Here is a 9,646-nt window from a genome sequence, read left to right on the forward strand (position 1 = left end):
GACGGGCACGGTACCGATACCGCCGATCTTGTAGACGTCCTGGAGGGGCACGCGGAGGGGCTTGTCCATGGGGCGCTTGGGGGGCTTGATGTCGTCGAGGGCCTCGAGGAGCGTGGGACCCTTGTACCACGGCATCTTGTCGGTGCGGTCCACCATGTTGTCACCGTGGAAGCCGGAGATCGGGACGAACGGGATGTTCTTGGGGTTGTAGCCGACCTTCTTCAGGTAGCCCGACACCTCACGCTGGATCTCGTTGTAACGGTTCTCGGCCCAGTTGACGTTGTCCATCTTGTTGCAGACCACGATCATCTGCTTGACACCGAGGGTGAAGGCGAGCAGGGCGTGCTCACGGGTCTGACCGTTCTTCGAGATACCGGCCTCGAACTCACCCTCACCGGAGGCGATGACGAGAATAGCCACATCAGCCTGAAGTAGAGTCACGGAGATTAGCCATGCGGATCGGAGTTGTACTGTACAACAATTGGAGCGAAGAGCGAACTGAAGGGATACGTTACCTGCGAGGTACCAGTGATCATGTTCTTGATGAAATCACGGTGACCGGGGGCATCGATGATGGTGAAGTAGTACTTGGCAGTCTCGAACTTCCAGAGAGCGATATCGATGGTGATACCACGCTCACGCTCGGCCTTCAGCTTGTCGAGCACCCAGGCGTACTTGAACGAGCCCTTGCCCATCTCCTTGGCCTCAGCCTCGAACTTCTCGATGGTTCGCTTGTCGATACCACCGCACTTGTAGATCAAGTGGCCAGTGGTGGTCGACTTACCGGCATCGACGTGACCGATCACGACAAGGTTGATGTGAGTCTTCTCCTTACCCATGGTGGATTGGTGGTGTTGGTATAGTCTACGCTCTCCTCGGAAGCAAAGAAAAAAGACGGCCGCTTCGCCCTCCCGCTTTTGTCCCCCGTGCCCCCCTGCCGGAGTATGACGTGGCCTGAGAATATTCCAAGATAAACTCCGGCTTGCCTCTTTATCAGAATAGCCAATCAAAATTCATAAACATCAGAAATTTCATGAGGAACTCCAGAGTCACGTGTCTGTCGGTTTTCTCGCTGTTTGATCGCCCCGTGCGAAATATAAAAGAAATCTGAAATGCCTTTTCCCTGAGGTTTCTCTTCGATGGTCCCGCCCAATCGACCTTGGTTCCTTGCCAACAGATTAATCTACAAATTCCAATTGGATCCAATTGCATAGAATGAAGCAAATGAGCAGCACACGATCCGCATCTGCAACTCAGGGGGCGAACAATCCGCCTCCCTCCCCTACGAGACATCCTGGCCCTACGCCGTCCCTGCTGACGCGACATGGGGCCTCGGGGGGCGATGGCATGTTCGCTGCTGGTAGTACCGCCCAGTCCTCTTCCACAGCTTCTTCAACCATCTCCCCTCGCATGATGGCCACCGCAACGCCGCAGTCTCCATCCTCCCGCGGGCATCGTCGCGCCGCCTCCATGTTCGCAGATCCCGCCTACCCCTCTTCTTCCGATTCCTTCGCCCCCGACGCCCCCATGTCCATCCCCTTCTCCCCCTCGCTTTCATCATCTCCCGCGGCCGCCCTGCTACTCGATGGCCAAGGGGCCACAACAACATCATCCCCGCCCCCTTCTCCCGCTCCATCGCCATCGGCCCCATCCAACAACAGGCGCTCCATCGATGCCGCCTCATCGGGCATCCCGCGCTCGCAATCCGCCCATGCGCTACACACGCCCACGCGCGAGATCGACAGCCTCCTGGTCAGCGGCTCGGCGGCCGGGGGCGCCGCGGGCGTGAGCGTCAACATGAACGGGAGCCTCACGCCGCAGCCCTCGCAGCGACAGCCGCAGCAGCGGATGGTGGAGGTCAGCCTCGAGCAGGTCAGCGATCACCAGTTCCTGTCGCTGCTCAAGATGAAGTTTAAGAAGACGCGCCGGCAGGAGCTCGAGCTCAAGGAGCTCCAGCGGCTGTTCGTGCTCGAGGAGGAGGAGCGGCGGAAGCTGGCCGAGGAGAACGCCGTACTGACGCGCCGGCTCGACGAAGAGCGACGCCTGCGCGAGGCGGCCGACAGCCTCGCCTCCGCCCTGCGCGACGATAACGAGCGCCTCAACTCCCAGATCGAGGAGCTCAACCTGCGCCTCGTACGCGCCATTACTCTTTTAACGCACCACACACAACACAACACACACATCACACACCTACACCGCACGCACGCACACAACACAACACACACCTACACCACACGCACGCAGTAACGGAACTAACGCGCGCTGTGTGTGTGTGTGTGTGCGCGCGCGCGATGATTATTCCAGGTGGAGATTATCACGAACGTGTCGCACATGGGCGTGCCACCAGCGGAGAAGGCCAAAGTGCTGAAGAAGGCGCCCAAGCCCCAGGACCACTCCTGAGAACGGCCTCAGCCCCAGCCTCCTCCCTCTCCCCGACTACTCTATATTCGCTCCTCTCCTCGCCACGATGCCAGGCTCTCGAGAGACGTGTAAGTAAACTCAACCCACCAGCACACGATCGAGTATGTGCTTTGTACATCATCATAAATATATTGAAAAGGCCAAACGACACCCAGTCTATCCGCAACGATCAGCAATATGCCGCCGTCGGTTCTCTCTCTCTCTCTCTCTCACTTCTCCCTTGCTCGCCGTGTGTTGAGTGTGCGCGTGTCGTGCGAAACGCATCAAAAGCCGGTCCAAGGGTGTGCCATGATGCCATGGATGGAAATGCGCTGGCGCGGGTCCATCTGGAAGATTTGCTGCAGCAGATCCCTGAACTCTGCAATCGAAGAATAAGAACGAAGAGCAAAGAACGAAGAGCAAAGAACGAAGAACGAAAAGAACGAAAAAAAAAGCACGAAGAAGGTCAGCCCACACAAGAGTCGCTTTCGCTTTCACTCTCACTCCGAGCCAACGGGCGGGGGAGACGAACCAGGGGTCGTGTCGACGCCGTCGGGGGACTGGGCCACCTCGTCCAGCGAGATGTAGTCGCCCTGCAGGGCGGCCTTGCGGTCCAGGAACGGCCGGAACCCCACCACGAGCGTGTAGAGGATCACCCCCAGCGCCCACACGTCCACCCCGCGGCCATCGTGCGGCTGCATCCCAGCCCGCACCGAGGGAATGTCAGCAATGTGTCTTATGTAGTGCGTGTGCGTGTGCGGTGGTGCGTGTGTGTGTGTGCGTGCGTGATGAAGGTGGTACCTGGCGGAGGAGCACTTCGGGGGCGGCGTACTCGACAGAGCCACAATAGGAGGTGAGCAGTCGGCCGGGCCAGACGGAGCAGCTGAGGCCCAGGTCGATCACCTTCACCTTGCGCCCGCCCGGCGTCGCAAACATCACGTTCTCCAACTGTTGCATGCCCCCGCGATCAACATACATACGCGCCACGTCAGCCGGTTTGTGCGTGTGCGGTGGTGCGTGTGCGTGTGCGTGTGCGTGTGCGTGTGCGGTGCATGATTCCTTTACCTTGAGATCACGATGGGCGATGCCGGAGCAGTGAAGATAGGCCACCGCGCACACGATCTGCCGCCAACAGCGCCTCGCCTCGTCCTCTGCCCCGGCCCGCACCCACGGTGAGTTCACACAACTCGCAACCTCACGCACCCCCCCCACACCACACCACACACAAACGGCGCATGGTGTGTGCAAACATGTGGAGGCCTTAGGTCAGGTTTGTAGTACCTGAGAGGCGGTGCTTGTCGTGCATGTAGTGGAACAGCTCTCCGCCGCCGAGGAACTCGAGCACCAGGAACGCCGTGTCCTTCGTCTCGATCACCTGAGCGCGCCAACACACACACACACACACACACACACACACACACACACAGCACCGTCAACAGTCATCGCACACGCACACGCACCACCGCACACGCACACAAGAATGGATGGAATGCGACGTACGTCGAGCAGTTGAACCAGGTTGCGATGGCTGGTGCGGCGCATGAGCGCGATCTCTTCGTACTGGCGGCCCGGCACGCGGGCCTTCTCGACCACCTTGACCGCCACCTTGGTGCCCGTGGCGACGTGGTAGCCCTCGCGCACGTGGCCGTAGAGGCCCTTGGCGATGATGCCCCGGCCCAGCACGAAGTCGCCCACCCGCCGGCCCTCCCAGTCGTCTCCCCGCGGCTGCTCCGCTCCTGGCTGGCCCTGCTGGGTCGCGCCCTCACGGCCACGCCGCCTCTTCGACACGTTGCCCGCTGCTCGTTCCTCCTCCCATCGCCTCTCCTGCACACATCATACAAAAGATGTAAATTTTACAAACTTTTGATCAAAACAAAGATGGCGATTGTTTTGATTGTTTTGATTAGTGTGGGGGGGGGAGGGGAGTAGCACCAGTAAAAACAGGAGGAGCATGATTGCAAGGACGAGGCAGGGCAGGAGCCCGCACAGCAGGGCGTCCACCATCACATCGGAGGGCCAAATCGAAGTCGCAGCAGCAGCAGGAGGCGAGGCGGTAGTCGTGGTTGATGTTGATGCAGCCTCCTCGGCGCTGGGGCGAACTGAACTTAAGGACCACCGTTCTTGCGTCCCCGTTGTGTCGGTCTCGGCGATCGGAGTTGACTGCGGCTGGAGCAGTTGAAGTGGATGACACGTCTCCAGGCGAAGCGGTTCCCACCACGACCACCCCCTCATATGCGCCACATCTTCAAACCGTTGAGTCCACACCCGCTGTAGCAGACGAACAAGCATCATGATGATCTCTCACCCGAAGTCTGTGTGTGAAACGAGACTCGACGTAGCGTTGAAGATGTGGCTCTGCGAGTCTTCTGCGCGTGCCAGGGATCGAGTGCGTGCTGATCAGCACTGCAGTGTGTGTGATGCTAAAGAAAGCGAAGAGACCGTGGGTGTTGTGTTGTGAACTTGATGGTTGGGGTGTCGGGGGAGAGGCGCTTAAACGTTAGGTTTAACCAAACGTTTGGTTTTGGGTTAAGGAGTGCTGAAGCGTGGCAACCAGGTTAAGGAGGAGGTGGGTGTCAGTGGAACCTCCGGTTGAGGCCGAACAGTTCACGCGGCGTCGGGTACAGGTCCGGTCAAAAAAGTACACACCGCCCACAGGCGCCTGGGTTCTGGTATCCCGCCCTTCGGTGGTAGCTTTGTTGCTGGCCAGTGTGCCAATTGACCACTGTCTGCCTCTTTTTAACCAATCCGCTGTGGTGTAGTCGGTAACATTTATGGTTCTCACCCATGCGCCCCGGGTTCGATTCCCGGCAGCGGAACATCGTTTTTTCTTTCTTCAGAAAGTCAGAACCTTCAGAAATACAAAAGCAAGATTAGAGCGCCTTGCGCGAGCAGCACGTCACGAGGCAGTTGACGAAGCGAGCCACGCCCACGTCCCTGTGGTGCGCCATACCCTTCTCCACCCTGTTGCGCGACGACACGACGTAAGTACCGCACGACACAACGTCACGCCAACTGGGGGCATCGCGTGAAGCGCACCTCTTGGCCATGACTTCCACCAGCTCGTTGTGATCGAGCTTGCCATTGCCGTCCCTTTGCGATGACGAGCACACACTCACGTTAGAGAGAGCCCCAAGAGGTGCAAGCCAACAGTGTGTTGCGAGGGAGTAGTGCACGTACTTGTCGAGCACGTGGTAGATGACATCGATCTGCACGGGCTTAAGGTCGACGCCAGAGATGGCCTTCACAGCCCTGCCGAAGTCTGGGAGCACCCAGCGTTGATTAAGCGCAGTCAGCACACGCAATCATCAACTGGTGACACAATGGCGATGGTGATGGTGGTATGTGCCTTTCTTGTTGATTTCACCGCCCTGGGCGTAGAGCTTGACGGCGAGACCGATCTCGGGCAGCTTCTTGAGGGCTCTGTTGAAGTTGACAAAGTCCTCAAAGCTCAGTTCACCCTACGTTTCGATTTCGCGAAACCCAACCAAGTTGGACCAACTCATCAGTCAGAATGCCGCATTCCGGCGAGTGACCACCCCAGGACGCGCACCTTCCGGTTGTCGAGCGACTCGACCCTGGTCAGGAACGAGGGCAGGTCCTTCGGGTCGACGTAGCCGATCACCGACATGCCAAACGCGCGTGCGGTGATCTTGCCTGTGTCGTGTCGCGTCGCGTCGCGCGACGATGAAAGAATGTCAGTCAGGCGACAGGCCCAAGAGCGGCGTGTGCGGCACGCACCTTCGCCCTTGGAGTCGTAGCGATCGAACTCGAGCTGCAGGACGCCCTGGTGGAGGCTCTTGATGAAGTTCTCGAACTCGGTGTAGGTCAGCTCCTTCTTGCCGTCGAGCCCGAAGAAGTGCGCGTAGATGCCCGACTTCTCCACCTCCTTCTTGTGCGTGGTCTGCTGCGAGCCCAGCGGAGACTCCTTGCGAAGGACGCGGAGCACCTTCCTGAACTCCTGCTTCGAGATGGCGCCGCTGCCTGGGGGAAAAAAAAGCGAAGCAAAGAACGAAGGCGCAAGCGAATGAGACGATGAGGGGGAGGGGGAAGGGGAGAGACAGGCGCGTACCGTCGAGATCGAACATCTGGAAGGCGACCTTGAGGTGCTCCTCGGGCAGACTGAGCAGGGTGGTGAAGAAGCTGTACTCGCCGAACGAGATCAGCTCGTCACCATCCAGATCTGAGCCGTGTACGGTGGTGCGTGTGCGTGTTAGAAGTGGAAAAGAGAGAAAGAAGAAATTAGAGAGTGCGCAGAGGCACCGATGGTGGTGGTGTATACCGGCGAAGCGGATGAAGTCGGGGATCCTCTTGATCTTGCCCTTCTCGCTGGGCGGGCGGTGGTCGGCCGGCAGGATGGCATCGCAGAAGTCCTCCACCGTCATGAAGGACTCGCCATTCTAGCGCCCCACGTGACCGCACAACACGTGAGTTGCGTGTCTATGTTGCGTGTGTGCGGCGTGTGCGTGCGGCGCGTGTGCGTTGGCAACAAGAGAGAGGGAGAGGGACATACCTTGCGCACAGTGGCGAAGACGTTGAAGATCTTCTCGGGGGTGGACCAGTTCTTGATCTTGTCGTTGTACCTCGCGCGCCACTTCTCCTTCCAGTTGGCGTCCTTGTCGATCGGAGCGCCCTTGGTCTCGTCCACCGCCAACAGGGGCGACGACCCCAGGTAGTAGGCCGACGCCAGGACACCGACCGCCGCGCCCGTCGCCAACACCATCCTAAAATATACAAAAATGAAATATAAATTAAATCAATAAATGAATGAACATAACAGTTGTGATTGGTACTTGGATTTAGGATAGCTGAATATTATCGATTTATGTACATAATAATAAGAGTGTGATCTGGGTGGTGGGGGGGGGGGCGCACGAGTGGTTGGAGGCAAAGAGGCGGCTGGACGAAGAAGCTGTGGAGAAGGCGCGCGTGGTGAGGCGACGGCCAGCGAGGGCCGAAGCCGAGCGTTGCCGGGTGGCTACGAACTATTAACACATGTCGTTCCCAATGCCCAAGGTAAGAATGCAGGGCGGCAAGCAGGCTGCTTACAAAGGCGCACAAGACGTACCATCTTCAGCGTTTTATGCGGATGTAAGAGTAAGGCTTCGAAGATGATTGGCGCTGATCTCGCTCTCTACGAGATGGTGGTTGTCGTTGACCGTGGGTGGCTCGTTCGTGAAAAAGAAAGTAGAGGAATTCTTTACATATTTGCTCGAAGAATTGCATTCCACAGCTTTCTCCGGCGAAGTTCTGGTTGCTGCGCGCCAACCTTGCGATCCCAGCACCACGCGAGCATCAATCGAACCATCTTGCAGTTGCAGCTTCCTCCTTTCCTTTTTCTACAGAAAGGAAGTGATCGACTCAGACGATTTCTCTTCAATCTTCAATCGTGGCCAATTGAATTGAAGCAAGTACGATCGCCCCTTCCTATCATAGCCCTTTCTTCTTTTACACGATTGATGTATTTATGTCATCTTCTAGTCTCATTTGTTTGCAGATAAAGGCAAAGACTTCAGTCCTAGATGGCGCTCGAAGTGGTGTTGGGGCTGGCGGTGGCCATCTACGCGCTGTACTACCTCTGCTTCGTGGGCAAGGAGCCCGAGGTCTACCACTGCTCGCGCGAGGGCAGCGTCGCCGCTCGGCTGGCGCGCGACCTGCCCATCCTCAAGGAAAAGTTCTGGCCCACGCCCGGCCTCGACAACACCCACCTCCAGACACTCTTGGGTCAGTGCCTCTCACTCTGGGCACCATGCGCGCGTTGTGTGTGTGTGTGTGTGTGTGTCGTGTGTGTGTGTGTGTTGTGTGTGTGTGTGTGTTGTGTGTCGTGTCCATCGCGCGTGCAGGCGTGTTGTGTAAGCTGACTGTGGCGTGTTTGCATCACAGGAGTGGTTGGCCGAAGGCGAGTGGACATCGAATTCGAGACCGAGTGCTTCCCTCTCGCTGACGGCGGCGAGCTCTACTTGGGTATGCGCGCACGCGTGCTCTTTCTTCTCTTCTTCGTTCTTCGCTTTCGCTGTTGCTGTTGTGGTGCGCCGCGGTCGCGATCGTCGCTCACACTCTCTTTCTTCGGGCGCGATGATTGGCGGTGTACAGACTGGACGGTGGCGGCCAAGGACCCGATGGTCACGTGCGTCATCCTTCACGGCACCCAGGGCTCCTCGCGGTCGCGCTACATCAGGCATGTCCCTTCTCCGCCGCGTGTGCGTGTGCCATGTGCGTGGACAGTTGAATGACAGACGATTCGATCAACAGGCAGTTCTTGCGCAAGGGCGTAGCGCAGAACTGGCGATGCGTAGTTCTGCACCAGCGCGGCTGCGGCGCTTCGCCCCTCCGAGTACGTCCAGCGCTCGCCTCAATGACACCGTGATGGTGGCTACGACCGCTCTCATCTAACCAGGACACACGCAACACGCAACACGCAACACGTGCACTACATGACAGGTGCCGAAGACGTTCCATGCGGGTCTCACCGCTGACACAAAGGAGGTGATGGACGCCATCTACCGGCGCCACGGGGCGACCTCGCAGGTGATCGCCGTCGGCTTCTCCCTCGGCGCCAACATCCTGGCCAAGTACCTGGGCGAGGAGGGCTCCCGCGCCAAGGTCGACGGGGCCGTGCTCCTCTCCAATCCCTGGGACTTTTGCTCCGGTTCGCCCCTTCCCTTATTTTTTTATATTAAATATCAATTATTATCCTTAAATAAATAATAATCACATTATCACTTTTCTTTATTTATTTATTGCTTACAATTTTATATTGTAGTGGGTGAGCAGTTGTCGCAGGGCAGCAGCCGCTTGTACTGTCGCCTTCTCCAATACGAAATGAACGGATACGTGCGCAGGTACCGTTCACTCGTTCACCCTTCGTCTTCTTCTTCTTCTTCTTCAAATTTTGTTTAGCTTTCTTTCCGTTCGTTGATCGGTTGCTCCTACGCCTACGGACGGTACAGGCACTGGGATCAGCTGCGACAAATCGAATGCTTGAGCAAGAAGCAGCTCGATGGTAATCTATACTACCCACGCATCTCTCTGTTCGCGCATCGATTCGCATGTGTCGGTCGCCGCTAACGTTTCCCCCCCCCCTCTTCCGGCCCCGCCGCCACACATCAGACATACTGTCGCTTCCCTCCCTGTTCGACCTGGACATGTATCTCGCCGTGCTTCCCCACGGCTTCGCCGACCGGTACCAAATTTTCATTTTCTGCATTCTCACTCTCAGAAAACGTTTTAACTGATCGGTGTGTGGGTT

General features: G+C 57.7%; 5 protein-coding genes across 5 annotated transcripts in view; 2 read left to right on the plus strand and 3 right to left on the minus strand.

Moving 5' to 3' along the window:
* Positions 1-839, minus strand: part of ACA1_200430 (elongation factor 1-alpha, putative) — a gene marked incomplete at both ends in the record, with an annotated part of 1,434 nt that extends 595 nt beyond the window's left edge. The window contains 2 exons of the mRNA XM_004341780.1: positions 10-470; positions 527-839. Of these exons, the coding sequence (XP_004341828.1) occupies positions 10-470; positions 527-839 (774 nt within the window). The remainder of the gene's footprint in view (positions 1-9; positions 471-526) is intronic.
* Positions 840-1,470: 631 nt separating this feature from the next.
* On the plus strand, positions 1,471-2,400 carry ACA1_200540 (uncharacterized protein; the record flags this gene model as incomplete). Its single annotated transcript, XM_004341781.1, has 2 exons — positions 1,471-2,133; positions 2,305-2,400. 2 exons carry the CDS (start codon positions 1,471-1,473, stop codon positions 2,398-2,400), a joined length of 759 nt encoding a protein of 252 aa, XP_004341829.1.
* A 284-nt stretch (positions 2,401-2,684) lies between these two features.
* ACA1_200550 (protein kinase domain containing protein) lies at positions 2,685-4,404 on the minus strand (the record flags this gene model as incomplete). The annotated part of the gene is made up of 7 exons (XM_004341782.1): positions 2,685-2,779; positions 2,933-3,095; positions 3,202-3,348; positions 3,466-3,551; positions 3,682-3,775; positions 3,901-4,224; positions 4,333-4,404. 7 exons carry the CDS (start codon positions 4,402-4,404, stop codon positions 2,685-2,687), a joined length of 981 nt encoding a protein of 326 aa, XP_004341830.1.
* An 866-nt stretch (positions 4,405-5,270) lies between these two features.
* Positions 5,271-7,120, minus strand: ACA1_200560 (Calciumbinding atopy-related autoantigen 1, putative; the record flags this gene model as incomplete). The annotated part of the gene is made up of 9 exons (XM_004341783.1): positions 5,271-5,361; positions 5,437-5,490; positions 5,578-5,659; positions 5,765-5,858; positions 5,951-6,054; positions 6,139-6,381; positions 6,470-6,580; positions 6,680-6,797; positions 6,911-7,120. The coding sequence occupies 9 exons, from the start codon at positions 7,118-7,120 to the stop codon at positions 5,271-5,273; spliced, it is 1,107 nt and encodes a 368-aa protein (XP_004341831.1).
* Positions 7,121-7,919: 799 nt separating this feature from the next.
* ACA1_200570 (uncharacterized protein) overlaps positions 7,920-9,646 on the plus strand; it is a gene marked incomplete at both ends in the record, with an annotated part of 2,301 nt that continues 574 nt past the window's right edge. Inside the window, 8 exons of the mRNA XM_004341784.1 lie at positions 7,920-8,121; positions 8,281-8,361; positions 8,491-8,595; positions 8,634-8,731; positions 8,839-9,046; positions 9,161-9,239; positions 9,348-9,400; positions 9,508-9,580. Of these exons, the coding sequence (XP_004341832.1) occupies positions 7,920-8,121; positions 8,281-8,361; positions 8,491-8,595; positions 8,634-8,731; positions 8,839-9,046; positions 9,161-9,239; positions 9,348-9,400; positions 9,508-9,580 (899 nt within the window). The remainder of the gene's footprint in view (positions 8,122-8,280; positions 8,362-8,490; positions 8,596-8,633; positions 8,732-8,838; positions 9,047-9,160; positions 9,240-9,347; positions 9,401-9,507; positions 9,581-9,646) is intronic.

Source organism: Acanthamoeba castellanii, assembly GCF_000313135.1.
Source record: "Acanthamoeba castellanii str. Neff unplaced genomic scaffold scf7180000084753, whole genome shotgun sequence".
Taxonomy (NCBI): domain Eukaryota; phylum Discosea; order Longamoebia; family Acanthamoebidae; genus Acanthamoeba; species Acanthamoeba castellanii.